General features: G+C 52.3%; 2 protein-coding genes across 6 annotated transcripts in view; both read right to left on the bottom strand.

The window, feature by feature from the left end:
- Positions 1 to 1484: 1484 nt before the first annotated feature.
- Positions 1485 to 1640, bottom strand: LOC129520305 (60S ribosomal protein L39-like). Its single transcript, XM_055341420.1, has one exon. It carries the CDS (start codon positions 1638 to 1640, stop codon positions 1485 to 1487), a length of 156 nt encoding a protein of 51 aa, XP_055197395.1.
- Positions 1641 to 11565: 9925 nt separating this feature from the next.
- Positions 11566 to 24071, bottom strand: part of ELN (elastin) — a 31514-nt gene continuing 19008 nt past the window's right edge. For all 5 annotated transcript variants that reach the window (XM_055340081.1, XM_055340084.1, XM_055340083.1 and 2 more), the window contains 17 exons: positions 23081 to 23134; positions 22431 to 22553; positions 22163 to 22222; positions 21681 to 21767; positions 20738 to 20794; positions 19304 to 19435; positions 19161 to 19220; positions 18629 to 18760; positions 17951 to 17989; positions 16495 to 16548; positions 16349 to 16408; positions 16046 to 16123; positions 15459 to 15497; positions 14758 to 14802; positions 14349 to 14378; positions 13751 to 13801; positions 11566 to 12582 (listed from right to left, as the gene is read on the bottom strand). In XM_055340081.1, coding sequence (XP_055196056.1) covers positions 12539 to 12582; positions 13751 to 13801; positions 14349 to 14378; positions 14758 to 14802; positions 15459 to 15497; positions 16046 to 16123; positions 16349 to 16408; positions 16495 to 16548; positions 17951 to 17989; positions 18629 to 18760; positions 19161 to 19220; positions 19304 to 19435; positions 20738 to 20794; positions 21681 to 21767; positions 22163 to 22222; positions 22431 to 22553; positions 23081 to 23134 — 1145 coding nt within the window. In that variant the 3' untranslated portion in view covers positions 11566 to 12538. The remainder of the gene's footprint in view (positions 12583 to 13750; positions 13802 to 14348; positions 14379 to 14757; positions 14803 to 15458; positions 15498 to 16045; positions 16124 to 16348; positions 16409 to 16494; positions 16549 to 17950; positions 17990 to 18628; positions 18761 to 19160; positions 19221 to 19303; positions 19436 to 20737; positions 20795 to 21680; positions 21768 to 22162; positions 22223 to 22430; positions 22554 to 23080; positions 23135 to 24071) is intronic.

The raw sequence follows: 24071 nt of genomic DNA, 5'->3' as shown, positions 1-24071 counted from the left end.
CACTCAGTGCGTCTAGGCCGGAACTGTGTGCCTGGAGCTCTTCCTCCACAGGTGTTCATCTCTGTAACACCACCTTCATCTCGTGGTTCAGGCCAAAACTAGCAGGTGGCCTTGGCTTTTCTCAATCTCTCCCACTGCCCCTTGCATCTGATCCATCGGCAAATCTATTGACTTTCTGTACAAAATATATCTGGAATTTTACCCCTCCTCCTCCCTGGTCTAGCCAGGTGCACAGTGTGATAGTCCCCAGCTCATGTCCAGCTCATGTCCACCTATTACCCCTTGGAGCCTCTGAACACATGGGTCAAAGTGTGGCCTTTTCTTGCCTTTTTTTTTTTTTAATTTTTATTTATTTATTAATGAGAGACACAGAGAGAGACAGAGACACAGGCAGAGGGAGAAGCAGGTTCCATGTAGGGAGCCTGACGTGGGACTTGATCCCAGGTCTCCAGGATCACACCCTGGGCTGAAGGCAGGCACCAAACTGCTGAGCCACCCGGGCAGCCCCTTTTCTTGCTTTTAAACCCAAAGCCCTTGGGGCACCTGGGTGGCTCAATGGTCCTGGGATCCAGTCCCACATCAGGCTCCCCGCAGGGAGCCTACTTCTCCCTCTGCCTATGTCTCTGCCTCTCTCTGTGTGTCTCTCATGAATAAATAAATAAAATCTTTAAAAGAAAAATGAACCTAAAGCCCTTCCTTTCATCTTTACAGGACTTAGCCCCTGGCTACTTTGGTTTTATTCTCTCCTTGCTCACTTTTGGTAACCAGGTGTATCTGTTGTTCGGACTTCCCAAGCGTATGCTCATCATCTCAGGGTCTTTAACTGGAGGTCAGATGTCCTGATAACTTAACATTCTTTCTCACTCTTTATCTTCTTTCCTGGCTTTCATTTCTTTTTAATTTTTAAAAATGTATTTTTTTAAAGCTTGTTTATTTATTTATTTATTTATTTATTTATTTACTTATTTATTTATTTATTTATTTATAGTAATCTCCACGCCCAACATGGAGTTTGAACTCATAACTCTTTTTTTTTTTTTTAAAGATTTTATTTGAGAGAAAGCACATGAGCAGGGGGAGGAGCAGAGAGAGGGAGACATGCTGACTCCCCGTGAAGACCTGAGCCAAAGGCAGACGCTTAGCAGACAGAGCCACACAGGCGTCCCCTAGCCACACTTTAAATACTTCATTGTCAAGGGCCATTTCTATCACTGCAGAAAGTTCTATCAGACACAGGAGGGGGAATTCAGTACTTCACAAATCAGGACACAACAGCAGCTCAGCTGAAAGGTCTCACATTATTACTGAACCAACCTACTGGTATAGAGGCATAGTAACAGTGAAAATCATTCCCCTGATAAGACATGTCTATTGGCCAGGTAGGAAGGATGCTTCCATATTGATAGGATAGGAACATGTGATCTCCATGCGGCTTAAATATGTGTGCCAATTATGTTTGCTATTTCATGATGTGTGATGCTTCCTCATAGACCCAGCTTGGTTCTTCTCCAGTGTCTCCTCTTAGAGTTGTACCTGATTTTATTACCAGTTTTCATCTGAATCCACTGGGGAATAGGATGATTCTGCTTTTGTTTCTTGGCCAGGAATCGCTTGATTCTGAAAGTCTTGTGAGAAGACATGGTGATCACAGTCAGCCACACGCAACCAGGATGACGGCAGAAAGGAGAGAGCTGAACTCATAACTCTTCCAGCGAAACCAGCCAGGTGCCCCTGCCTGATACTCTGACATTAGAGAGAATCCTTTATTGACCGTTCCCTGGGGCTGCTGTAGCAAATTGCCACAACCTCGGCTTAAGTGAACGTGAGTATGTGTAGGGGAGCAGATTAAGAAACGACAGAGATTATTTTTCTCCTAGTTCAGACACCAGGAGTCTGAAATCAAATCAAAGGCTGCACTCCTTCAGGAGGCTCTAGAGGAGAATCTAGTGCCTTTCCTCTTCTACCTTCTTTTTTTAAAAATTGCAGTAAATAGCACATAATATAAATTTACCATCTTAACCATTTTTTTTTCTTTTAAGGAAGCTCCACGATTAGCATGGAGCCCAATGCAGGGCCCAAACTCATGACCCTGAGATCAAGACCTGAGCTAGAATCAGAATAGGATGCTTAAGTGACTGAGCCACCTAGGTGCCCTCCCTATGCCCATTTTTAAATCAGTTTATTTTGGGGTTTTTTTTGTTGGTGAGTTGTACAAGTTCTTTATATATTTGGTATATTAGACCTGTATCTTATATAGAATTTGCATTCATTTTCTGTAGGTTGCCTTTCACTCTGTTGATTGTGTCCTTTGATGCATAAAAGTTTTAAGTTTGATGTAGTCCCATTTGTCTTTTTTTTTTTTAATTGCCTGTGCTTTTGGTATCATATGTAAGAAATTGCTGCCAAGTCCAACATCATGGAGGTTTTCCTTATATATCTTCTAGGGGAAACATAGAGGTTTCCTAGAAGAAACGCATAGTTTCTGGTCTTACATTTTAAGTTAATTATCGTATATAGTGTAAGACACGATTTTTTTTTCATGTGGATATCCCAGTACCATTCTTTGAAGAGATTGTCCTTTCTCCATTGAATGTCTCTGCACCCTTGTCCATGATCATTTGACAAAATATGTGAAGGTTTATTTCAGGGCTCTCTATTCTGTTCTACTGATCTATATGTTTATTTTTATGCCAGTACCACATTGTTTTGATTACTGTAGCTTTGTAACATATTTGAGATCAGGACATATTCGTCTTTCAACTTTGTTCTTTTTTTTTTTAAGAGTTTTATTTATGTATTCATGAGACACACACACAGAGAGACAGAGACATAGGCAGAGGGAGAAGCAGGCTCCTCATAGGGAGCCCGATGTGGTACTTGATCCCAGGACTCCAGGATCATGACCTAAGCCAAAATGTGGATGCTTAACCACTGAGTCACCTGGGCATGCTTACTTTTAATTTTTAAAATTATTTTTTGTTTTTCTGATTTTACTAGCAACTGATTGCTCTTTCTCTTTCATTCTCTTTTTTTTTAAAGTAGGCTCTATGCCAACGCAGGGCTTAAACTCATGACCCTGAGATCAAGACCTGAGCTCAAGTAAGATACTTAATTGAGTGAGCCACCCAGGCTCCCCATGCAACTAATTTCTTTGTGTTAAGTTTGTATGCTGCAACTTTGCTGAATTCATTTATCACTTTTTAAAAAAGATTTTAGTTATTTATTCATGAGAGATACAGAGAGAGAGAGGCAGAGACATAGGCAGAGAGAGAAGCAGGCTCATTGCAGGGAGCTGGATGTGGGACTCAATCCCGAATCCCGAGATCACACCCTGAGCCAAAGGCAGATGCTCAACCATTGAGCCACCCAGGTGTCCCCATTTATTACTTCTAAAAAGTTGTGTGTATGTTTAGTCTTTAGGGTTTTCTACATATAAGATCATGTAATCTGTGAACAGATAATTTTACCTTTTTTTTTTTAGGATTTATCTATATTATATATATAGAGAGAGCACAAGCAAGAGGGGCAGAGGGGAGGGAGACAAAATTTCAAGAAGACACTGCTAGAGTGTGGAACCCAATTGGGGTTTGATCCCACGACCCTGAGATCATGATCTGAGCTGAAATCAAGAGTCAACGCTTAACCAACTGTGCCACCATGAGCCCGTTTTACTTTTTATTTTTTTAAAAAAGATTTTATTTATTCATGAGAGAGAGAGAGAGAGAGAGAGGCAGAGACATAGGCAGAGAAAGAAACAGGCTCCATGCAGGGAGCCCGATGAGGGACTCCATCCCGGGACTCCAGGATCACGCCCTGGGCCAAAGGCAGGCACTCAGCAGCTGAACTGCCCAGGTGTCCCTGCTTTTTAAAATTTAGATGCCCTTTATTTCTTTTCCTTACTTACTTGTTCTGGCTAGGACTTCCAATATTATAAGTAAAAGTGGTGAGTGGACATTCATATTCCTGATTTTAGAGGGAAACCTTCCAGTCTTTCATCATTGAGTATGATGAGGGTTGTGGCCTTTGGTGTGTAGAATTAGCTTTCTTCTTTTCCTAGTTTTTTTTTTTTTTGAGTGGTTTTTTTATCATGAAAGGGAATTGAATTTTTATGATGCTTTTCTTGCATCTATTGAAGTGATTATGTGACTTTTGTCCTTTATTTTGTTAATTTAGCATATTATATTGATTGATTTCATATGTCAAACCATCCTTGCATTCCAGGAATAAATTCTGCTTGGTCTTCGTGAATGATCCTTTTAATGTATTATTATATTCAGTTTGGTAGTATTTTGTTGAGGATTATTGTGTCATTATTCATTAGAGATATTAGTGTTTCCCCTGAAAATTCAATCAGTAAATCAGTTAAAATTACCAGCTATTTTGAGACATAATTGACAAATAAAAATTGTATATATTTGAATCGTACGTGATGTTTTCATATACATATATAATGAAATGATCACTGCAATCGAGCTAATTAACATTTGCCTCACTGATAGGCTTACTTTGTGTGTATGTGTGTGGTAAGAACACTTTAAGGTCTACTCTCAGTGGGGTGCCTAGGTGGCTCAGTGGGTGAGTGTCTGCCTTCGGCTCAGGGCGTGATCTTGGGATCCAGGATTGAGTCCCACGTCAGGCTCCCTCAAGGGAGCCTGCTTCTCCCTCTGCCTGTATCTCTGCCTCTTTCTCTGTGTCTCTCATGAATAAATAGATAAAATCTTTAAAAAAAAAAGGTCTACTCTTAGCAAATTTTGAGTATACAATACAGGATTATTTATTATATGTACCATGCCGTACATTACATCTTCAGAACTTGTTTATCTGGGTAACTGAAACTTTGTACCCTTTGGCCAACATTTCTTTGTTTTCCCCAAACCCCAGCCCCTGGCAACCACCACTCTACTCTTTGCTTCTATGAAGTTGACTTTTTAAAATTCCACATATAAGTGATATCATGGAATATTTGTCTCTGTGTGTCTGGCTTATTTTATTTAGCATAATGTCCTCCAGATTCTTCCATGTTGTTGTCGCAAATGATAGGATTTCCTTGTTGGCACATAATTATTCATAGTAGTTAATTATGATCCTTTGTATTTCTATGGTAGTGGTAATGTCTCCTGTTTGATTTCTAATTTTATTTATCTGAGTCCTCTCTCTTGTTTTCTTAGCTAATCTACTTAAGGTTTGTCAATATTGTTTATCTTTTCAGAAAACCAACTTTTAGTTTTGTTGATCTTTCTTTTTTTAAAAAAATTATCTGAGAGAGAAAAAGTGGGGGGGTGGAGGAGCAGAGGAGAGGGACAAGCAGACTCCCTGTTGAGCTGGGAGCTCAACCCTAGGACCCCAAGATCATGATCTGGGCTAAAAAAAGAGTCAGATGCTTAGCTGGCTGAGCCACCTAGGCGGTTTGTTGAACTAATTTTGTTCATGTATTATTTTCCTGATTTTGTTTAGTTGCTTATTGGTGTTCTCTTACAGCTCACTGAGCTTTCTTTCTTTCTTTCTTTCTTTCTTTCTTTCTTTCTTTCTTTCTTTCTTTCTTTCTTTCTTTTCTTTCTTCTTTCTTTTCTTTTTTTCTGAGCTTCTTTAAGACAATTATTTTGCATTCTCTGTCAAGTAATTCATGGCTCTACATTTCTTTAGAGTTGGTTACTGGAGCTTTATTAGTTTCCTTTGGTGGTGTTGTGTTTACCTAAATCTTCATGATCTGTGTAGCCTTAACATGGGTGTCTCAGCACTGAAGGATCAGATGCCCCTTCCAGTCTTTACAGACTCGTTTTAATAACAATAGACCTTTCCCTTCCAGTTCCCTGGATTTATGGGTCTGTCTCTGGGGTTGTGTTATAGTGGGGCAGCAGCTGGATCTCATTTTTGTTGGGCCCATGGTGAGGTCTGCAGTTGTCAGGGCATGGATGGGTGTGGCTTCTGTTGTGATATTGGGCTGGTCCTTGGGTGGACAAGACTGCTTCCAGGCCATGGTACCATGGGGCTGCAGCCAAGTCATGAAATTGTCCCTATAGTCAGGTCCAAGGCCAGCAGGCCTGTTACTGGGGGCTGGATGGGCATTACCCCTCCTGGATCCCTTGGTGGAGGGCCTGGTGCCAGGGTCATGGAGAAGCAGGGTGGTGCCAAGCCCATAGCTACTGCTCTGCAGCTGGGACCACAGCTGATAGGCCTGCCACTAGCTTGTGAATCTACCTTACAGAACTGGTCATTGTGTGGGGCACTTGGGTGGTTCAGTTGGTTGAGCATCCAACTCTTGGTTTTGGCTCAGGTCATGATCTCATGGGTCATGACATGGAGCCCTGCGTTGGGCTCTGCCCTCAGTGGGGAGTCTGCTTGAAGTTTCCCTCCCGCCCCCACACCCTCTCTCTCTCTCTCTCTCTCTCTGTCTTAAGTAAATAAGTCTTTTTAAAAAAATGGGCATTCTGGGTCATGGGCTCCACTAAGGTTTCACCTCCTACCAGCTCCCACAAGGGCAGTTTGGTCTCTGAATGTGAATGGCTGCCAAATACACGTCTCTGTGGGGGTGTGGATGAGGCTGTGTTCTGCATCTTTGTGTGTGTGTGTGTGTGTGTGTGTATGTTCTGCATCTTGCTGATGTCCCTTCTTTGTAGTTTTCTCTTCTTGTGTTTTTGTCTGGTGTTTGTATCAGTGGCCTCTTAGAATAAATATTCCCTCCTCCTCCATTTTTTTTTTTTTGTGAGGGGTGTGTGGGGGGAGACTTTCTGGAGGATAGGTGTTAATTATTTAAATGTTTGGTAGAATTGACCAGTGAAGCCAACTGGTCCTTTTTCTTTTTTGGGAGATTTTTCTTTGTTGGGAGATTTTTTTTTAATTTTTTAGATTTTTAAATTTTTATTTTCTTAAAGATTTTATTTATTTATTCATGAGAGAAATACAGAGAGGCAGAGACACAGGCAGAGGAAGAGGCAGGCTCCCTGTAGGATGCCCGATGTGGGACTCAATCCCAGGACCCCAGGATCATGCCCTGGGCCTAAGGCAGAGGCTCCACTACTGAGCCACCCCACTGGCATCCCTGCTGGGAAAATTTTGATTATTGATTCAATCTCCTTGTTACTCATCTTCTCAGGTTTTCTCTTTCTTCGTGAATGATTCAGTCTTGCTCAGTTGTGTGTTTCTAGGAATTTATCCATTTCTTCTGGGTTGTCCCAGTTTGTTGGCATAGTTTGTCCAGATTGTTATAAGGATACTTGTGATGGCATTTAGTGCCCACCAGGATAATCTCCCCATCTTCTGATCCTTAACTGAATCATATCTGCAAAGACTCTTTTCCCATATAAGGTAAGCGTTAGGGGCTGAATTGTATTTCTGCAAAATTCATATGTGGAAGTCTTCAGTCTCCAATACCTCAGAATGTGACTGTGTTTGGAGATAGAGCCTTTAAAGAGGCAATTAGGTTAAAATGAGGTCATTAGAGTGGGCTCCGATCCAATCTGACTGGTGTCCTTATAAGAAGAGATTAGGAACAGATTGGCACCGAGTGAAGACAGCGTGAAGACAGAGGGGAAAGAAGAAGCCAAGGAATGGGGTCTCAGAAGTAACCAACCCTGCCAACACCTTGCTCTTGGACTTCTGGGCTCCAGAACTGTGAGAAAATAAATTCTGTCGTTTAAGCTCCCCTCTCGGGATCCCTGGGTGGCGCAGTGGTTTGGCGCCTGCCTTTGGCCCAGGGCGCGATCCTGGAGACCCGGGATCGAATCCCATGTCGGGCTCCCGGTGCATGGAGCCTGCTTCTCCCTCTGCCTGTGTCTCTGCCTTGTCTCTGCCTCTCTCTCTGTATGACTATCATAAATAAATAATTAAAAAAAATTTAAGCTCCCCTCTCCCCCCAGAATGGGGTACTTGGCTATGGCAGCCTGAGCAGACTATAATGCCGCAATATTTACAAGTTTCCAGGGCTTGGGACCTGGATATCTTTGGGGCCATTATCAGCCTAACACATTCACTTACCATCTTCCTACCAGAGTGGCTAACGAATGAAAGCAGGGAGTTTATGTATTGTGTTCTTCAAGCAGTGTTTATCCTCAGGGAATGTATGTCCTGGTGTGGTGAGTCAGAGAATGAGCAAAGAAGTGCAATATCCTATGTCACAGGGTGACGGGTGCTCTGGAGAAAGAGCAGGCAGGGACAGGTGAGGGAGGAGGGACAGCTTGTTATTTTAGACAGGGACACTGAGAAGGTGACATTGGAGTCACTGAAGGAGGCAAGGGAGCCAAGCCCGTTGATAGCAGAGGGAAGAATGCTCTGGGCAGGGAAGACAGCAAACCTTGAGGCCCGTGGTGGGGTGACCTGCTCCCTGCAAGGAAAAGGCATTCAGTGCATGGCCTGGCAGAGGGCAGGTAGCAGGAGATGTGGTCAGAACAGCTGGTACGACTCAGGTAGGGGCTTCCAGGGCATCAAAAGGCCTCTCTGGGGCACCCGGGTGGCTCAGTGATTGAAAGTCTACCTTTGGGGCGGCCCTGGTGGCGCAGCGGTTTAGCGCCGCCTGCAGCCCAGGGTGTGATCCTGGATACCCGGGATCGAGTCCCACATCAGGTTCCTTGAATGGAGCCTGCTTCTCCCTCCACCTGTGTCTCTGCCTCTCTCTCTGTGTCTCTCATGAATAAATAAAATATTAAAAAAAAAAAGTCTACCTTTGGCTCAGGTCGTGATCCCGGGTTCTGGGATCAAGTCCCGCATCAGGCTCCTCGAAAGGAACCTGCTTCTCCCTCTGCCTGTGTCTCTGCCTCTCTCTGTGTGTCTCTCATGAATAAATAAATAAAATCTTTTAAAAAATTAAAAAGGGCCTCTCTGGCTTTGGCCCTGAGGTAGATGGGAGCCGTGGTGGGGTTTTGAGCAGGTGCATGACTTGACTTAGGTTTTATTTTTATTTATTTTTTTTAAAGATTTTATTCATTTATTTATGAGAGACAGATTGAGGCAGAGACGTAGGCAGAGACAGAAGCAGGCTCCTCGCAGGGAGCCCAATGCAGGACTTGATCCCAGGCAGTCCTCCGAGATCACAAACTGAACCAAAGGCAGACACTCAACCACTCAACCACTGAGCCACTCAGGTGTCCCGCTTGACTTAGGTTTTATTTTATTTTTTTAATTAAAGATTTTATTTATTTATTCATGAGAGACACAAAGGGAGAGGCAGAGACACAGGGAGAAGCAGGCTTCATGCAGGGAACCTGACACGGGACTCGATCCCCGGACTCCAGGATCACACCCTGGGCTGAAGGTGGTGCTAAACCACTGACCCACCCAGGCTGCCCCTTGACTTAGGTTTTAAAAGGATTGTTTTGGCTACTGTGTGGTGAGGAGGCTAAAGGGGAGCTAATTGGGGAGCTCAGTGAAGAAGCTATGTTGGGTAATTGGGCAAGAGCTCCTCACGGACCAAGGTACCCAGCCCTGGAGGTTGTGAGAAGCGGCTGGACTCTGGGGTCTCCTGGAGGTAGTGCTGTGGGCTTTGCTGGGGAATCCTCACATGGCTCTGAAGCTACTGGCCTGACTCCCAGAGAGCCACCAGAGCTGCTGCCCACCGAGACAGGCAAGGCGGGAAGGGAGTGGGTTTTGGAAGGAGGGAGGACCATGCTACATGGGGATGTCCTTGAGACTTCCAGGGGGAAGTGGTAAAGTTGGATGTGTTTGGGCTCAGTGGGTGAGCATCTGCCTTCAGCTCAGGGTGTGATCCCAGGGTCCTGGGATTGAGTCCCACATCGAGCTCCCTGCAGGGAGCCTGCTTCTCCCTCTGGCTGTGTCTCTGCCTCTCTTTCCATGTCTCTCATGAATAAATAAATAAAATCTTTTTTTTTTTAATGATAGTCACAGAGAGAGAGAGAGAGAGAGAGAGAGGAAGAGACACAGTCAGAGGGAGAAGCAGGCTCCATGCACCGGGAGCCCAATATGGGATTCGATCCCGGGTCTCCAGGATCGCGCCCTGGGCCAAAGGCAGGCGCCAAACCGCTGTGCTACCCAGGGATCCCAAATAAATAAAATCTTAAGAAAAAAAAGTTGAGTGTGTTGGTCCAGAGCTCCAGAGAGAGTTCTACGCTGAAGGTGTCCATTTGGGAGTCGCCGAGGCAGGGGTGGCATCTAAAGCCAAGAACTATGAGCAACCAGAACAGGGAGGCCCCAGGGCTGATTGCTGGCACTGGCAACTTTCAGAGGCAGGAGTGCGGAGAGGGGTCCAGTGAGGGATACTTTGGTTGAATGAATGAATGAGAGTCTCCTTTGTCACTACCCTTGGGCAAGCTGTGTCACCCCTCATGGACTGTCACAGCGGGGTCCCCTTGTGGGTCTCCATGAACCTGCCCCTCCCTCCTTTCTTCTCTTGACCCCCTACCTCTGGGTGCTCCATCTGTCCCGACCCTCCCCGTTCTTCCTGGTACATTGCTTTTTGCCATCTATCTGGGATAGCCTCCCAGAGTGTCACCCCACCTGATTCTCTTTCCATCTCAGCTGCTCCTGGCACTGTGAGGGTTCTTGTGGGCAAACATACAGATACCCACACTCCTGGCAAACAGCTCCCTCACCACCCTTCTGTCCTGGGGGGTATGCCCCCAGCCGTGGGGTCGGCTCTCAGGAGGACGGGTGCAGGCATGAGACCATGTGGGGCCCTGGAAGTGGAATTGGTGGTTTGGGGAGGGGATTCCAGAATCTGGCACCCAGGGCGAGGTCTAAAGGGGCGTTGTGGGCTCCAGGTGGGCGTGTGCCCAGGCCCCGTGGATTTCTGGCCCCACAGAGCGGGGAATCGTCCTGGGGATGGAGGTCTCTGGGGCTCCCAGTGCCACCCGTAGAATCTCATTTGTTATATTTTATCAAGAAGTGAAGCTGTGCTGTGTGGGTGAATGGTTCTTCCTTTGGGGGTGGGGGATGTTTCCGAGGGAAGCTTGCCTTCTGCTTTTCTTAGATGGGCCCGTCTGTCCCCTCTCTGAATGGCTGTTCAACAAGGCCAAGGGTTTGGTCTGGACAGAAGGGTCATTTTGTTTCCTCCACCGCTTCAGCTCTACCCTCAGCATCTGGAGGCCACCCCCAGGCCTGGGGAAGGTGTGGCTGGGTGGGTGAGCCCCCTCCTCCAGGGAGATCCCCATGGGTGGTTGTGGGTAGGGGGCTGGTTGGCCCCAGCTTCCCCTGCAGAAGGGCTTTCATTGTTGAGGAGTGAACGAAACTTGAAGAAGGTTGATATACCCGGGAGCGAGCCGAACCAGGAGCGGCAGGGCAGGTGATTTTGGTAAATAGCTGCCCCTAAATGTACCTTGAAGAGTGCAAGTTCCTGTTTCTGCCCTGGGGAGGATGGGAGAGTATAAAGGAGGTCACGACACAGTTTCCTTCAAAAGGTTTTCATTTATTAGTCTTTTCTCAAGCCATTGATTCTCTGTTCATGTTCAAAAGAAAAAAAAGTGTGTGTTTCATCCAGAGTTACACCAAAGTGATGAAGCTGAGTTTTCTACTGGGGAATATAGCTCCCCAGATCAGAAAAAAAAATTTTTTTTCTTTTCAATTAATCACGAAAACAAAACCAAGAGAACATCCACAATCCAAAATAATCCCCAAATATCCAGGACAAAAAATAAAATATTTATTGATCTATCACAGCGAGACACAAAGAGATGGGCAGGGCAGGGGTGGGAGATGCTCTGAAGTTCAGTGGTTCAAGGGAGGGATGGGGGATACAGTACTGCATGGGGGGGGACCCAGGTTGGGGAGGAGATTCCTGCCACCCCAGCTAGCATAGCTCCTCACACCCTGGGTGCTCAGGCCCCATCGTAGGGGTGTGTGTGGGGGGGTTGGAGGCAGGGTACAGGCCGCCAGGACAGGGTAACCAGGTTGATGGTAGGGGGCACCCAGCCAGCTAGTGGTGCTGGGTGGTCAACTGGGGACAAGGAGGGATGGACGGATGGACAGATGGATGGATGAATTCCACAAGAGCAAGAGGGCTGTTCCCAATGGGGGTCTTCCAATCCGAAGGTGTCCCCAGAAGTGGGGAAGAGGTGGTGGGCAAGGGGGCTCAGAGATGGTATGACCGAATCCAGCTTGAGGCTTTTGGTGCTTAGGTACCAACTGGACCGCAGCCAGGGTTGGGGGGGGGTGGGTTCTGGTGGGCAGGGGGAGATGGGACTGCCCAGGGAGTGTCTGCACCATCTTCAGAGGAGCCCCAGGGAGGGGGTTCCCGAGGGGCTGCCCTTCCCTCCTCCCTCCCCCAGGAAGATGAGAGCACCAGCACGTAGCACCAAGTTCCCCTGGAGATGGAGAGTGTGTGGAGGGGGAGCTCCTGGGTGGGAAGGGGGTGGGGGCAGGTGGCTAAGCCCACCTACCCCCGGCCTCTGAAGTAGGGGGTTTCCTGGGGCCCACTTGGCCACCACTCTTGTTTCCTTGCTTTGTGGATTTCCAAGGCCACCCAGCCTGGCCTGTCCCTCCTGGGGTGGGGACTGGGGGGGCGCGTAGGGGTAGGGATCACAAGGGGTTTACATTCTCCACCAAGCAGTAGCACCAACGTTGATGAGGTCGTGAGTCAGGGGTCCTGGGAAGCTCACTTTCTCTTCCGGCCACAGGATTTCCCCAGGCAGGCCCCACCTGGCCAGGAGGAGGCACACATGACCGTCGGACCCCTCCGGGGTACTGCCCAAGCCCCTGTCCACATAGCCTCATACCCCCATCACCACAATGGAGAACAGAGGCTCCAAAGCCATGAGAGGCCTGGCCACAGCCTCCTGCCAAACTCTGAGCCACTTGCCTTAACTCCTACTTGGCAGGTGGGAGGGAGCTGGGCCTGCAGGATGGTGGTCTAATCAACGCTCAGAGAGGGGAAGGGGCTTGACCTGGACAATGTCTGTATATTCTGAGCACACTGTGTTTGGGAAGCCTTCAGCAAGCAGCTCTGAACACACGAACTGGCCTCCTTTTAAGCCATCAAGGCACCCCTGTCTGGAAGGAGGGCCTGGAGTAGTTTCTGCCTCTGCTGGAGCTCAACGTGGCTCCATACCGCCACCTGGTGGCAGCGAGCTGCCGAGTGGGGCAGGAGGACAGGCTTTTCTGGTGAAACTCATCCAGGCCTGGATGTTTGGAAAGCAGCGGCATCTATCAGGCCCGGGGCATCAGGTGGTGCCTGACTGAGATCTGGGAACCCCGGACAGGGTCAGGCTGGTCTTGCCTCTGCCTCTCCCTGTCCTGGCCCCAGCTGCCTCCTCTGTGTGGTGGGAAGCAGGTGGGGACAGGCTGAGTAGACACAGGAACGGGCCTGTGTTCTTCGGGTCTCCTTTGGGCACTGTTGGAGGGGCCTTGGGAAGCGGTGACCATTAGCTGCCCCCCACATTCCCGAGGGACGTCTGCATCTTTGAGCAGGTGGTGCACCTTGGGTCCCCCATCCACCCCTCAGATTCCCTGACTCTAGGGTCTGTTGTCCTGTTTATCCTCTCTCTCCTCTGTTCCTCTGAGCTCCTCCCTTCTCTTTCCCTTGGCTCCTCCTGGTGGGGCTGGGGGTGCGGGTGGGCAGCAGCGAGGGAGGAACTGCCCGGCCTGGCCTGGGGCGAGCCTGGAGGGTCCCAGGCCCATTCTTAGCTCTGAGTGTCTGGGTCTGTGCTAGATGCAGGGATGGGAGTGACGAGTCCAGCTCCCTGCAACCTCCCCACTCCCTCTCTGCCTTGTCTAGCCCAAACCCGCTGTCCCCCTCCCAGGCTGATGGACCCCAGTCCTCTGCCTCTCCTCCTCCCTACCCTCTCCCAGGGGTGGAATCTCTACTCACCTTGGTATCCCAGGGCTCCCAGGGCCCCTCCATAGGGCTTGGGAGGTTTACCTGTGGAGGGAAGGGTGAGAGTTGGGGATGGGGGCAGGCTTTGCCGCCTTGCCCAGAACCCCTGCCATGAACCAGGCCTCTGGTCTCTCGCAGAAGATTCTGAAGACCTTCCTGCCCCTCCTGCCTGGGCTTCGGGTCTCCCCCCAGCCTGACCCCTGCTGTGCTCCCTACAGAGGGTCTCCTGCCTGTGGAAGTCTGAGCAGCTAGGAGGGTGCCTCCTGGCCATGCAGACCGCCCCAACCTAACATGCCCTGGGCTTTGACCTCCCTGACCACTTGCTTGAACGGATTTTATTTTCCCCTTACATGTGGTCATCAGGCTCTCCAGTTACCCCAGACACCAGGGCTGGCCCAGATCTCCATCTCCTGGTGTCCCGTTTCATGCCAAGCTGGGAGCTCCAGGAAAGGGGTCCTTGCCCTCATCCCTACACCCCATGGCTGAATTTTCTTGGCATTGGAGGGCCAGCCCAGGGCCGTGGCCACAGTCACCACTGCCACAGTAGCCCCCTACCCCCACTCCATGAAAGTAGCTCAGGGCCCCAACTCACCACCAATTCCCAGGCCCCCGGCTCCACCACCTGCAGGACAGGGAGAGGGGCCATGAGTGAGTCCACTTCTGGGGAGCCCGCCGAACCCCTCCCCAGGCAGCCAAGTTCTGGGCCTGGGTGTTGGGAGCCCTGGACTCTGCCTCACTCATCGTGTGACCTTGGGCAAGTCCCTGGCACTGCCTGAACCTCAGTCTGCCTCATGTGGAACATGGTGCTTTGGACAAGCTGATGCTCCCTGGCCTTGCAAGGGAGGGAGAGGAGAATGAGGGAGGCCCAGCTTCGTGTAGGGAGGTCATAGGTCTGCCCTGGGTCCTGGCTCTGCCCTTCCAAGCAGATTAAGTAGCAGAGATGGCAGGATGGGGCTAGAGGGCTAGGTGGGGGGGCCGAGGGACAGGGAGCCTGGGTGTACCTGGGTAAATAGGAGACAGTCCGAAGCCGGGTCTTGCTGCAACTCCTGTGGGAGAGGTTCAGGGTTGGCGTGGGGCAAGCCCTGCCGCAGCCTCATCACCTACTGCCTCTCTGCCCGGGACCATCTCACCTCCTCCCTGCTGTGCACCCCTCGCTGGCAAGAGTAGCTTTCCTTACAAACCTCGTCTCCACCTGGCATCCCTGCAGGGGGCCTCATACCCCCAAGCCCGTCGGCCTGGTCTGTTGCCCATGGTGTACCCCCTGGCCCTGAGGCCTGCCACTTTGCCCAGGATGTTCCCTTTCTTGGACTGTCCCTTGCCCCCTGTCTCTCATGTCTGTGTGCTAGATGCAGCTCCAGGAATTCCCCTGGCTGGCCAGAGAGGCCTCGTCTAGACCCAGGCAGAGCTGGGCATCTCACAGAGACATGGCCCCTACCTCCAACTTGGAATGGCCTGGTGGCTCCCAGGACACCACCAAGGCCAGTGGCACCTGAGAAGAGGGTGGGCAGGGGTTAGGACGAGGCACAGCTGAAGGGGCCCTGAGCAGCCCCTCTGGGTTCTAGGCCCAGGGGTACCCTGGGCAGGCCTTCAAGGGCAATGGGAGCCAGGTGGAGGTCTGAGCTGGGCCGGGGATGGGGCAGGGTGGTGGGGGCAGAAGCAGCCTGACATCTGGGCAGCAGGAGGGCAGGAAGGAGTGACTCACCATATTTGGCTGCTTTAGCAGCTGCAGCTGGGGACACACCTGGGGAGATGTAGGGCACAAGAGTCAGGCATAGCACCCCACAGGCCTGTCCCCTCCTGGCCTGCCCACCCGCTCATTACCTGCCACCATCCTCCAGCCACCCTCCCTCATCCATCCAGCTTCCCAAAAGTCTTTAGGAAGCTCTTCCTGCCTGTCCAGTCTGGAGCACACAGGATGAGACTCAGGACGGTATAGGTAGGGGGACACAGGGATGACCCACGAAAGAGTGACATGTCAACATGAGCCCCCCCAACCTGCGCCCTCAGTGGCTGAGAATTTGGGGGGAAAATTTTCCCTCCCAACTTTCCTTTTCCTCTCTGGGCAATGGGCACAACCATCCTCATCCTGATGAATTCTCACTTAAGGTGGGCGGGGAGGCTGACAGAGGAGAGTGAGAGGAGGGGGCCCTAGCTTGCGTTTGCAGAAGGTCCTCCAAATGCTGCAGGCCAGCTTGGGGCTGGTGTGGCAGGGTGGGAAGGAAAGTCAGTCTCTCTCTCTCTCATACACACATGCCCCCTTTACCCTCTGATTCCGGAGCAGACCCTCACCTCCGAAGCCCCCAACCCCTGGGATGGCTCCCCCGGCTCCGAGCCCCCCGGCTCCCAGGGCTCCGGCTCCCCCGAGGCCTGTGGAGAAGCTGTGTGTTAAACTCCTGCTGGTGGGAATGGCGGGTCTATCTGCAGATGGTGGGGTTCTCATCGCAGGACCCTGGTAGAGCCTGAGCTCCCAGGGCCTCGCAGGGTGTAGTGGTGCCAGGGTGTGGGCTGGGCTCCAGGGAGACTGCTCCTCAGGGCCCCGTGCATGGTCAGAGGCCTCCCCCCACCAAGCCCCAGGGGCCAGCCAGTGCTCACCATATTGGGCAGCTTTGGCAGCAGCTTTGGCAGCAGCAGCTGAGGCTGCAGGTCCGGCTCCTGGGGACACAGAAGGAATCAGGGGGAGGGACTCTCCACTGGCCAGTCTTCCTCCCTGCCCAACCTGTCCTGGGCTTCCGACTCACCTGCCACACCACCTGGGACACCTGCTCCGCCAAGAGCCCCGATCCCTCCTGCTCCTGTGGAGAGAAGGTAAGAGTCAGTACCCCAATTTTTTCAGGGATGCTAGCTATGCAGACATGTGGACAAAGCCATGTGACCCAGCGGAAGGAGCACTTGGCCAGGCACCTGGGTCTGAGACCTGGCTCTGTCCTGACCAATGGGGCAAGTCTTGAGTCTTGGCCTGCCCATTTCTTCTCCTTCCTAGGCAGCTAGCACTGAGAGCCACCAGTGCCTTCAGTGGTGGCTACTAGCTGCTGGGGGTAGAAGAGTACTGTCAGGTTCTGACAGCCCTGTGTTCAAATTCTGATTTCTCCACTCATTATAGCTGTCGCCTCTTGGAGTCCCAGAGCTCCATCTCCCTAACAGGGGTGATGATCCGTACCCTGCTTCCACTATCAGTGTTTGGAAGGGTGAAGGGACACACTCCTGTGCACGAACTCTGAGTTCTGAACCACTACTCGGTGCAGAGCTGGGTATGGCCACAGTTCACACGTCACCCTTCTCTGTGCTTCGAATGTTGTAACCTGCTTATAATTCATCACAGCAGGGAAGGGAGGGACCACTATCACCCCCATTTTGCAGATGAGAATATTGAAGCACAGCAGAGGTTAAGCGATGTCCTCAAGTTTCCACAGCAAGACCTGGCTCGGGAGCCAGCGCCCTCAACTGCTTTGTTTCCCGGGCAACATCTGTTAGACTCAGGCGGCCGGCAGCCGGCCAGACACAGAAGAGGGGCCTGTGGGTCACCAGGCCCGCGGGGGGTGGGGGGCCGAGGAAGCCGGGATTTTCCGCGGTGGAAACTGGCCCTAAGTGGACGGGCCAGGGCTGGTTGGCGGTTCCCTGGCAGGGGCCCTGGTCCGGCTCCTAGGAGGCCAGGAATGTGGGGGCCACAGACAGTGTGGGGCTGCCAGGGCACCACGCGGAGGGACAGACAGGCCTGCCACGTCCTCCAGGCTCGTGGCAGGCTCAGTCATGCTGACAGCAAGGCAGGCGGGAGGCTGGGGGCCTGGACGAGGTGTCCCGGCACTGCTGGCAAGGAGGAAGAAGCTGCCCTGCTGATGGCAGGCCTGGCCCCTGGCCCCTGGCCCCTGGCCTTGGGTCCCACGCAACTGTCAGGACCAGAAGGGCCTTAGGGACCACAGTCCTCATCAGGGAACTGCCTGCCACCAGTGGGGCTGGAAATGTGAGGGACGTTTTGAGTCATCCTGGAGCTGGAGGCACGATAGGCGTTCAGCAGGCTGGAGCCAGGCCTGCTAAACCATCATTAATGTGCCCTAGAAACTGCCTTTTTCCATCCTGACCCTCCCAGCCCTGTGCTGCAGGCTCTCGGCACTGGGCCCCGGTGCATGGACGGGAGATGGGTGACCAGGTGTTATCAGGGCTTGGGACCGGAGGGGGCGGTGTGTGGGGCCCACTCACCATATTTGGCTGCTTTTGCTGCAGCCAGGGTTCCAGGTACTGGGGAAGAGAGAAAAAGGAGAAGGGGGCTGGTCAGCAGCTGAGCTCTGTGCCCGGGAGTTCCGCCTCCTCCAGGGAGCCCTCCCTGACTTCCTCAGCCTTCATTGGTCCTCTCAAAGCTCTGAAACCATGGCTTTCCAGCTGGCACTCACTGCACCTCTGCTCTGGGCACAGAGTTCCAGGATCTAACCGTGCTGCTGCCAATTGGGTCTGGGGCTGCATGAAGGCTGAGCTGTGCCTCCTTCCAACTGCCCCCCCATCTCCTTGTGCACAGTGTGGTCCTGGGGGCCTGTGGGTCCTAGTGGCCCTTTTGTCATCGTGCACTGACAAGGGGAGTGCACTGGCCCACTCAGGCCTGCTGACCTCAGGGGCCTCCACCCTCCTTTCCTGGGAGTGGGCTACTTCTCAGTTTGGAACTCTGTTCCTCCTCTCCTGAGCAGGCAGGTACTCTGAAATCTAGCAGCCTGGGGCTCCCTTTGCCTGGCATGCCCCCCATCTCTTACCCCAGTCATCTCTGACTGCCTGGGGGCTCACTGCGAGCTCCTGAGTAAGGCTGCTGGGGATGTGCCGGCAGGATAAGAGGTCTCCCTCCTCTGAGCTAGGGGGCAGTTTCTGCCCAGGCCCTAGAGGTCGCCTCACCTGCACCTGCCCCAAAGCCAGGAACGCCAGCACCAACTCCAAAGCCAGGAACGCCAGCACCAACTCCAAAGCCAGGGACGCCAGCACCAACTCCAAATCCAGGGACGCCAGCGGGAAGCCCAGCTGCAGCCCCTGGGGGAGGTGGGCAGTGGTGGGGCAGCGGCGGGCAGGGAGCACGCACCCACATGGGTGCCCTGCCCAGGGAGCTGAGTCAGGCCCAAGGGCGGGGGGCCCAAACCCACGCAGGGGCCTTCTCCCGTTACACCTGCCCTCTCTATACAGCCATCAAGAATGATCTTCCTAAGTCTCCCACCGACCGTCAAGTCCAGACCCTCCCAGGCTGGCACTCAGGGCTGCACAGGGACCATGGACACCACCCTCCTTCATGCCTAGTCTGTGCTGCCGACCCCCCTGGCAGCCGCTCTGGGATCTAATGAGGCTGCATAGCATGGTGGTGGGGGTGCTTCTCGGGGTCCCTCTGGGCCAGCTCTGGGCTCACGGGCCGAGGAGAAATGAGTGGCAGGGCACTCACGGTACTGCGCTTTGGCGGCCGCTTTAGCAGCGGCTTTGGCAGCAGCTGGGGTCCCCACTCCTGCAGGGAGAGGGAGGGGGTTCAGGGACGGCACCCAGGGAGGACTCAGAGGCCCCTGAGGCCCACTTACACGGGCAGCTCACCTGTAACACCACCGGGGCCGATGCCAATGCCGGGACCAATGCCAGGACCAACACCGGGACCGACGCCGGGACCAACACCAGGACCGACACCTGGACCCACGCCGGGACCCACGCCGACACCGGGACCTAACCCTGCAAGAGCGAGAAGAGCTCATTGTTAGCCCAGTCTTGACCAAGGACAGAAGCTGATGGGAAGAGCAGAGGGCTGGGAGTCAAGAGCCTTGGGATCATGTCCCAGCCTGGACACAGATTTGCTGTGTGATGTTGGACAAGTTACTTTCCCTCGATGAGGCTCAGCTTCCTCATCCCTACAACGAAGCATGTGTAGGATCAGGGGCCCTTTTTTAAAAATATTTTTAAGATTTTATTTATTTATTCATGAGAGACACAGACAGAGAGGCAGAGACATAGGCAGAGGGAGAAGCAGGCTCCCTGCGGGGAACCCAATGCGGAACTCGATCCCAGAACCCTGGGATCATGACCTGAGCCGAAGGCAAATGCTCAACTGATGAGCCACCCAGGTGCCCCAGGATCAGGAGCTCTTAACTTTTGGAAGACAAGGACCCCTTTGGGGCTTCTGAGGGTGACAGAGGCAGCTGTACTGTAAAGGGAGCTTGGCAAGACAAGGAGACCTGGGCTCAAAGCTCAGCTCAGTGGCCGCTGAGCTCAGCAAATGTGGGCATGTTACTCAAGCTCTTAGAATCTCACTTTCCACATCTGTAAAATGGGAATAATAATACCAACTCCATAAAGTTGGTGTAAGGATTCCCCTCGCAAATAGTGGCTTGGCAAAAAGGGGTCATTTGCCATATGCGAGTTTGGGAGTCAGCAGACCTGAAGTCAAGATGTTCTCTGGCCTAGACAGTAAATTTTGTGATTTGAACCTTGATGTCTGCGAGTCCCTAAGGCCCAGGCAGAGGGGACCGCTCCTCCCACCACTGGCCCAGAGCCTGGTGTACAGTTGGAATCTAAATGGGGCTGCTGTGGTTTGCCATGTTCAGGAAGGTGTGAATGCCTGGGCCTGCCAGGGGGGACTTCAGATGTAGCAAGAGACAGACAGCTTCATCAGGGTGCAAGAAGTAGTACTGTAGCTCTCGGAGCAGAGGAGTCCGGTGAGCCCAGCTGTAGTCCAGAGGGGGGACAGGCCCAGCTTGGGCTGGGCTGGATTTGGAGGCAACAAGGGCTTTGGGAAGGCTGAAGAGCCAGGTCTGGAGGGCTCACCAAGGGCCGTTCTCACTTTGCTGTCCTGATCAGAACTTTACCTACACCTCTAAATGTGGTTGGATACGCCGAAGGTGGTGAGAAAGCCCAGAATGTGACAGCTCTGGGGGGCTTGCCTTCCAAGGGTCACTGAGGCCCCAGAGCAAGGAATGTGAGGGAACAGTTCTCCAGGATGGGGGCTGGGAGCAGGATGAGGGGCTGGGGGATGCTTACCAAACTGGGCAGCTTTGGCAGCGGCTTTGGCAGCTGCAGCAGCTGGGGTCCCTGCTCCTGGAGAGGTAAAGGGTAGGGTCAGGGGGCAGTCCCCAACACCCCTCTCCACATCTCCTCCACCCCCCACTGTCCCCTATTCTGGGAAGACCACCTGACCCTCCCCATGCTGCCTCCTCAACCTGCAGACAGAGAAAGAGTACACAGGGCCAGCGTGGCTCCCAGGCCCTCTGGGAGGACGGCCCACTAGCCCAGCTGGGCACATCCCTTCTTGAGAAGCAGCTCTGTGACTGTGAGGTTCTAGGTCTGGCTACGGCAGAGGGGAGCCCAGAGCCGATGTGCAGAAGCACAGACCCTCTCCCAAGCCTCTAGAAGTCTCTTGTAGCTTTCTGCTGAAGGTGGTGTTAATTAAAAAAAAAAAAAAAATCTAACAGTGCTTGTATCCCAAACTGGAGGAAACAGCTCGTTTTTTGAGGAGGAAACACAAAAGGAAAAATTTTCTCCCATAAAGTAGGCATGCAGAGAAGGAATCTGGTGGGGAAGAACAGCCAAGGAAGTCTCTAACTTAATCTCCTTGTAATTTCATTTCTTCTCTTTGGCCTGTGACTGCTGGGGGAGGATGAACCCAGGAGAGCCATAGGGGGGCACAGGCCCTCCCCTCGATCAGGAATCAGAGAGGCCACTGGAGTAAAAGAGGCCCCTCAGCCCTGGCAGAGCAGAGCTCCGCTGCCTATCCCGGTGGTGGCTGACTTCCCGAGCCTCCCCAGCAAGCTAGGATCCCATGGGGGGGTCTTCCTTCCAAAGCAGGGAAATTTGCTCTCCCTCCTCCCCATCTCTGGGCTCCATAAAAGTCTTGTCAATCCGCAAAATGATGCCCTTGACCTGGTCAGCTCCAGGGCTCTGCGAGACAAACCAAACCCATCTCTGGGTTAGGGACACAGCTCACCTGGCACCGCTCCTGTGCCTGGCACACCTGCTACTCCATCTCCGACTCCTGGCACCAGTCCCCCTAAGGCTCCTACTCCTCCAGCACCTGGAGGAGTGAAGAGTGTCAGGCTCTGTCCCTCGAATCACCCAGTTCTTGGGAGAGCGAAGGGTCAGGGTGGTGTGGGGAGCAGAATGGCTGCGTGGGCACCTCCGACTTGCTGGTTTGGGGTCGAGGTAGTGAGCAGGGCCCCAATAATCGTAGTGGTGGGTAATTGAAGAGGGTGGAAGAGTTCAGAGTGGCTTTGGAAGATGGGGCTAGAGACTCCCCGCCTCCACCTTAACCTGGGCCATTGAGCCCCAGAGGTCTGAGCATGAGGTGGCTCTGCCCTTGTGCTGGAGAAGCGCTCTGAGCTTGGAGCCTGGGTGCCACGGGACAGCAGGGCTCGGGAGGAGGGGAGGGTGCTAGCCTTGGCGTGGGGACAGGCAGGGCTGGGCACTTACCATACTTGGCTGCCTTGGCTGCGGCTGCTGCCTGAGCGGCTGCTGCTGCCTGGGCTGCAGCTGTGGGGAGGGAGAGAGCCCCTCAGGAACCCCACTGGATCCGGAGGGAGGCGGCTATGCCTACCGCACACTTACCCAAAAGAGCTGGAACCCCTCTCTGCACCCCACCCCCAGCTCCCTGAGCACTCTGAAGCCCAGTCTATACTCCCCTGCACCTCCCTTCTCCAGAGCCCTTTTCCTCAGTTCCCCACATGGAACTCAGGCTCACGGGAAAGGGGGGCTCCAGGAACACCTCCAACTCCAGCTCCGATACCGTAACCAGGAAAGCCCCCAGCACCAACTCCCACTCCGTAAGTGGGAATGCCTCCAACTCCCACTCCAGCTCTGGCCCCTGTAGAGGGAAGAGAATCAGGTGGAAAAGCGTCACAGTAAGAGAGGCTGGGAAGAGCTTGGGGTTGGGGGGATGCTGGTCAACTGGGAAAGAGGACACAAGCCTCCCCCAAGTCTGGTCCATGAAGGGCCAGAAACCATAAAATGGCCCCAGACCAGCCTCCTCCAGGGAGACTTTATGGACACCCCCCATCCCTCCGTGTTCTCCAATCCCTTTCTTCTCTGAGCACTTGGGGAAGGGCCTCGTTGTTGGCTATGGAGAGACTGTGGGCAGGACCATATCCCTAGCCAGGCTTGGGCTCCTCTGACAGGGCCCTGGCCAGGGTCAGGGACACTGTCTCCATTGGGAATGCCATACTGGGACTCTCCCATCCCTCAGCCCCATGGCCTCATGGTAGGAGACATTTTCCTGGGGCCCAACAATTCCAAGTCCCAGCTCTGCCAATGACTTGCTGTGTGACCCTGGGCAAATTACTCCCCTTCTCTGGCCAGAATCAGGTGGGGCAGAGCTATCAGCACAGCACTTACCATATTTGGCTGCTTTGGCGGCTGCTTTAGCGGCTGCAGCTGGTGACACAGCTCCTGGAGATACCAAGGGGAACACAGATGACACAACGGTCTACCTATCTATTTACCCATACATCTCCCCTTCTACTCACGTGTTCATCTGTCTTCTTAACCACCCATTTATCCACCCATTAATCTACCCATATGTCTGTCCATTTGTTTGTCTATCCTTGGGCTTCCATCCACCCCCTCAACCAACTTAATCAACTCTGTCCATCCATGTACCCACTTATCCACTCATCTGCCTACTTATCCATTCATCTAACTATCCAGTTATTCATTTTGCATTTGCCTTCTATGCACTCATCTCGTCATTTGCTCATACAACCATGCGCTTATCCATCTATTCATCTATCCACCTATCCATCCATCCGTCCATCCATCCATCCTTTTTTCAATTTTATTTATTTAAAGATTTTATTTATTTATTCATGAGACGCACACACACACACACACACACACACACAGAGGCAGAGACACAGGCAGAGGGAGAAGCAGGCTCCATGCAGGGAGCCCGACGTGGGACTCAATCCTGGGTCTCCAGGATCCCGCCCTGGGCTGAAGGTGTTGCTAAACCGCTGAGCCACCTGGGCTGCCCTCAATCCATCCTTCTTACCACTTATCCAGTGCCCTACCTGCCTTTCCACCTGTCTTTCTATCTATGCATTCATCTCTCTATGTCTCTATGCATCCTTGTATTTGTCCCTTCATCTACCCATTCCTTCGTTCATCAACTTGTCCATGCATCTACTTGGCCATTCACCTACTTGCCCATTTGTCTACCTGCCTATCCATCCATCCACCCACCGTTTACTGAGCACCTATTTAGCTAAGGGCTGGGGACACACTGACAGCCAGAAGACAAATTAGAGAAGTTGATGCTGGCTGTGACTAATTAGGAGGTTGTTACAGCCCAAGGAAGAGAAGATGAGGCATGGCCAAGGATATGAAG

Source organism: Nyctereutes procyonoides, unplaced genomic scaffold (genome assembly GCF_905146905.1).
Source record: "Nyctereutes procyonoides isolate TBG_1078 unplaced genomic scaffold, NYPRO_anot_genome, whole genome shotgun sequence".
Lineage (NCBI taxonomy): Eukaryota > Metazoa > Chordata > Mammalia > Carnivora > Canidae > Nyctereutes > Nyctereutes procyonoides.
The sequence above is the reverse complement of the archived record's forward strand: the minus strand, read 5'-3'. Positions and strand labels throughout refer to the sequence as shown.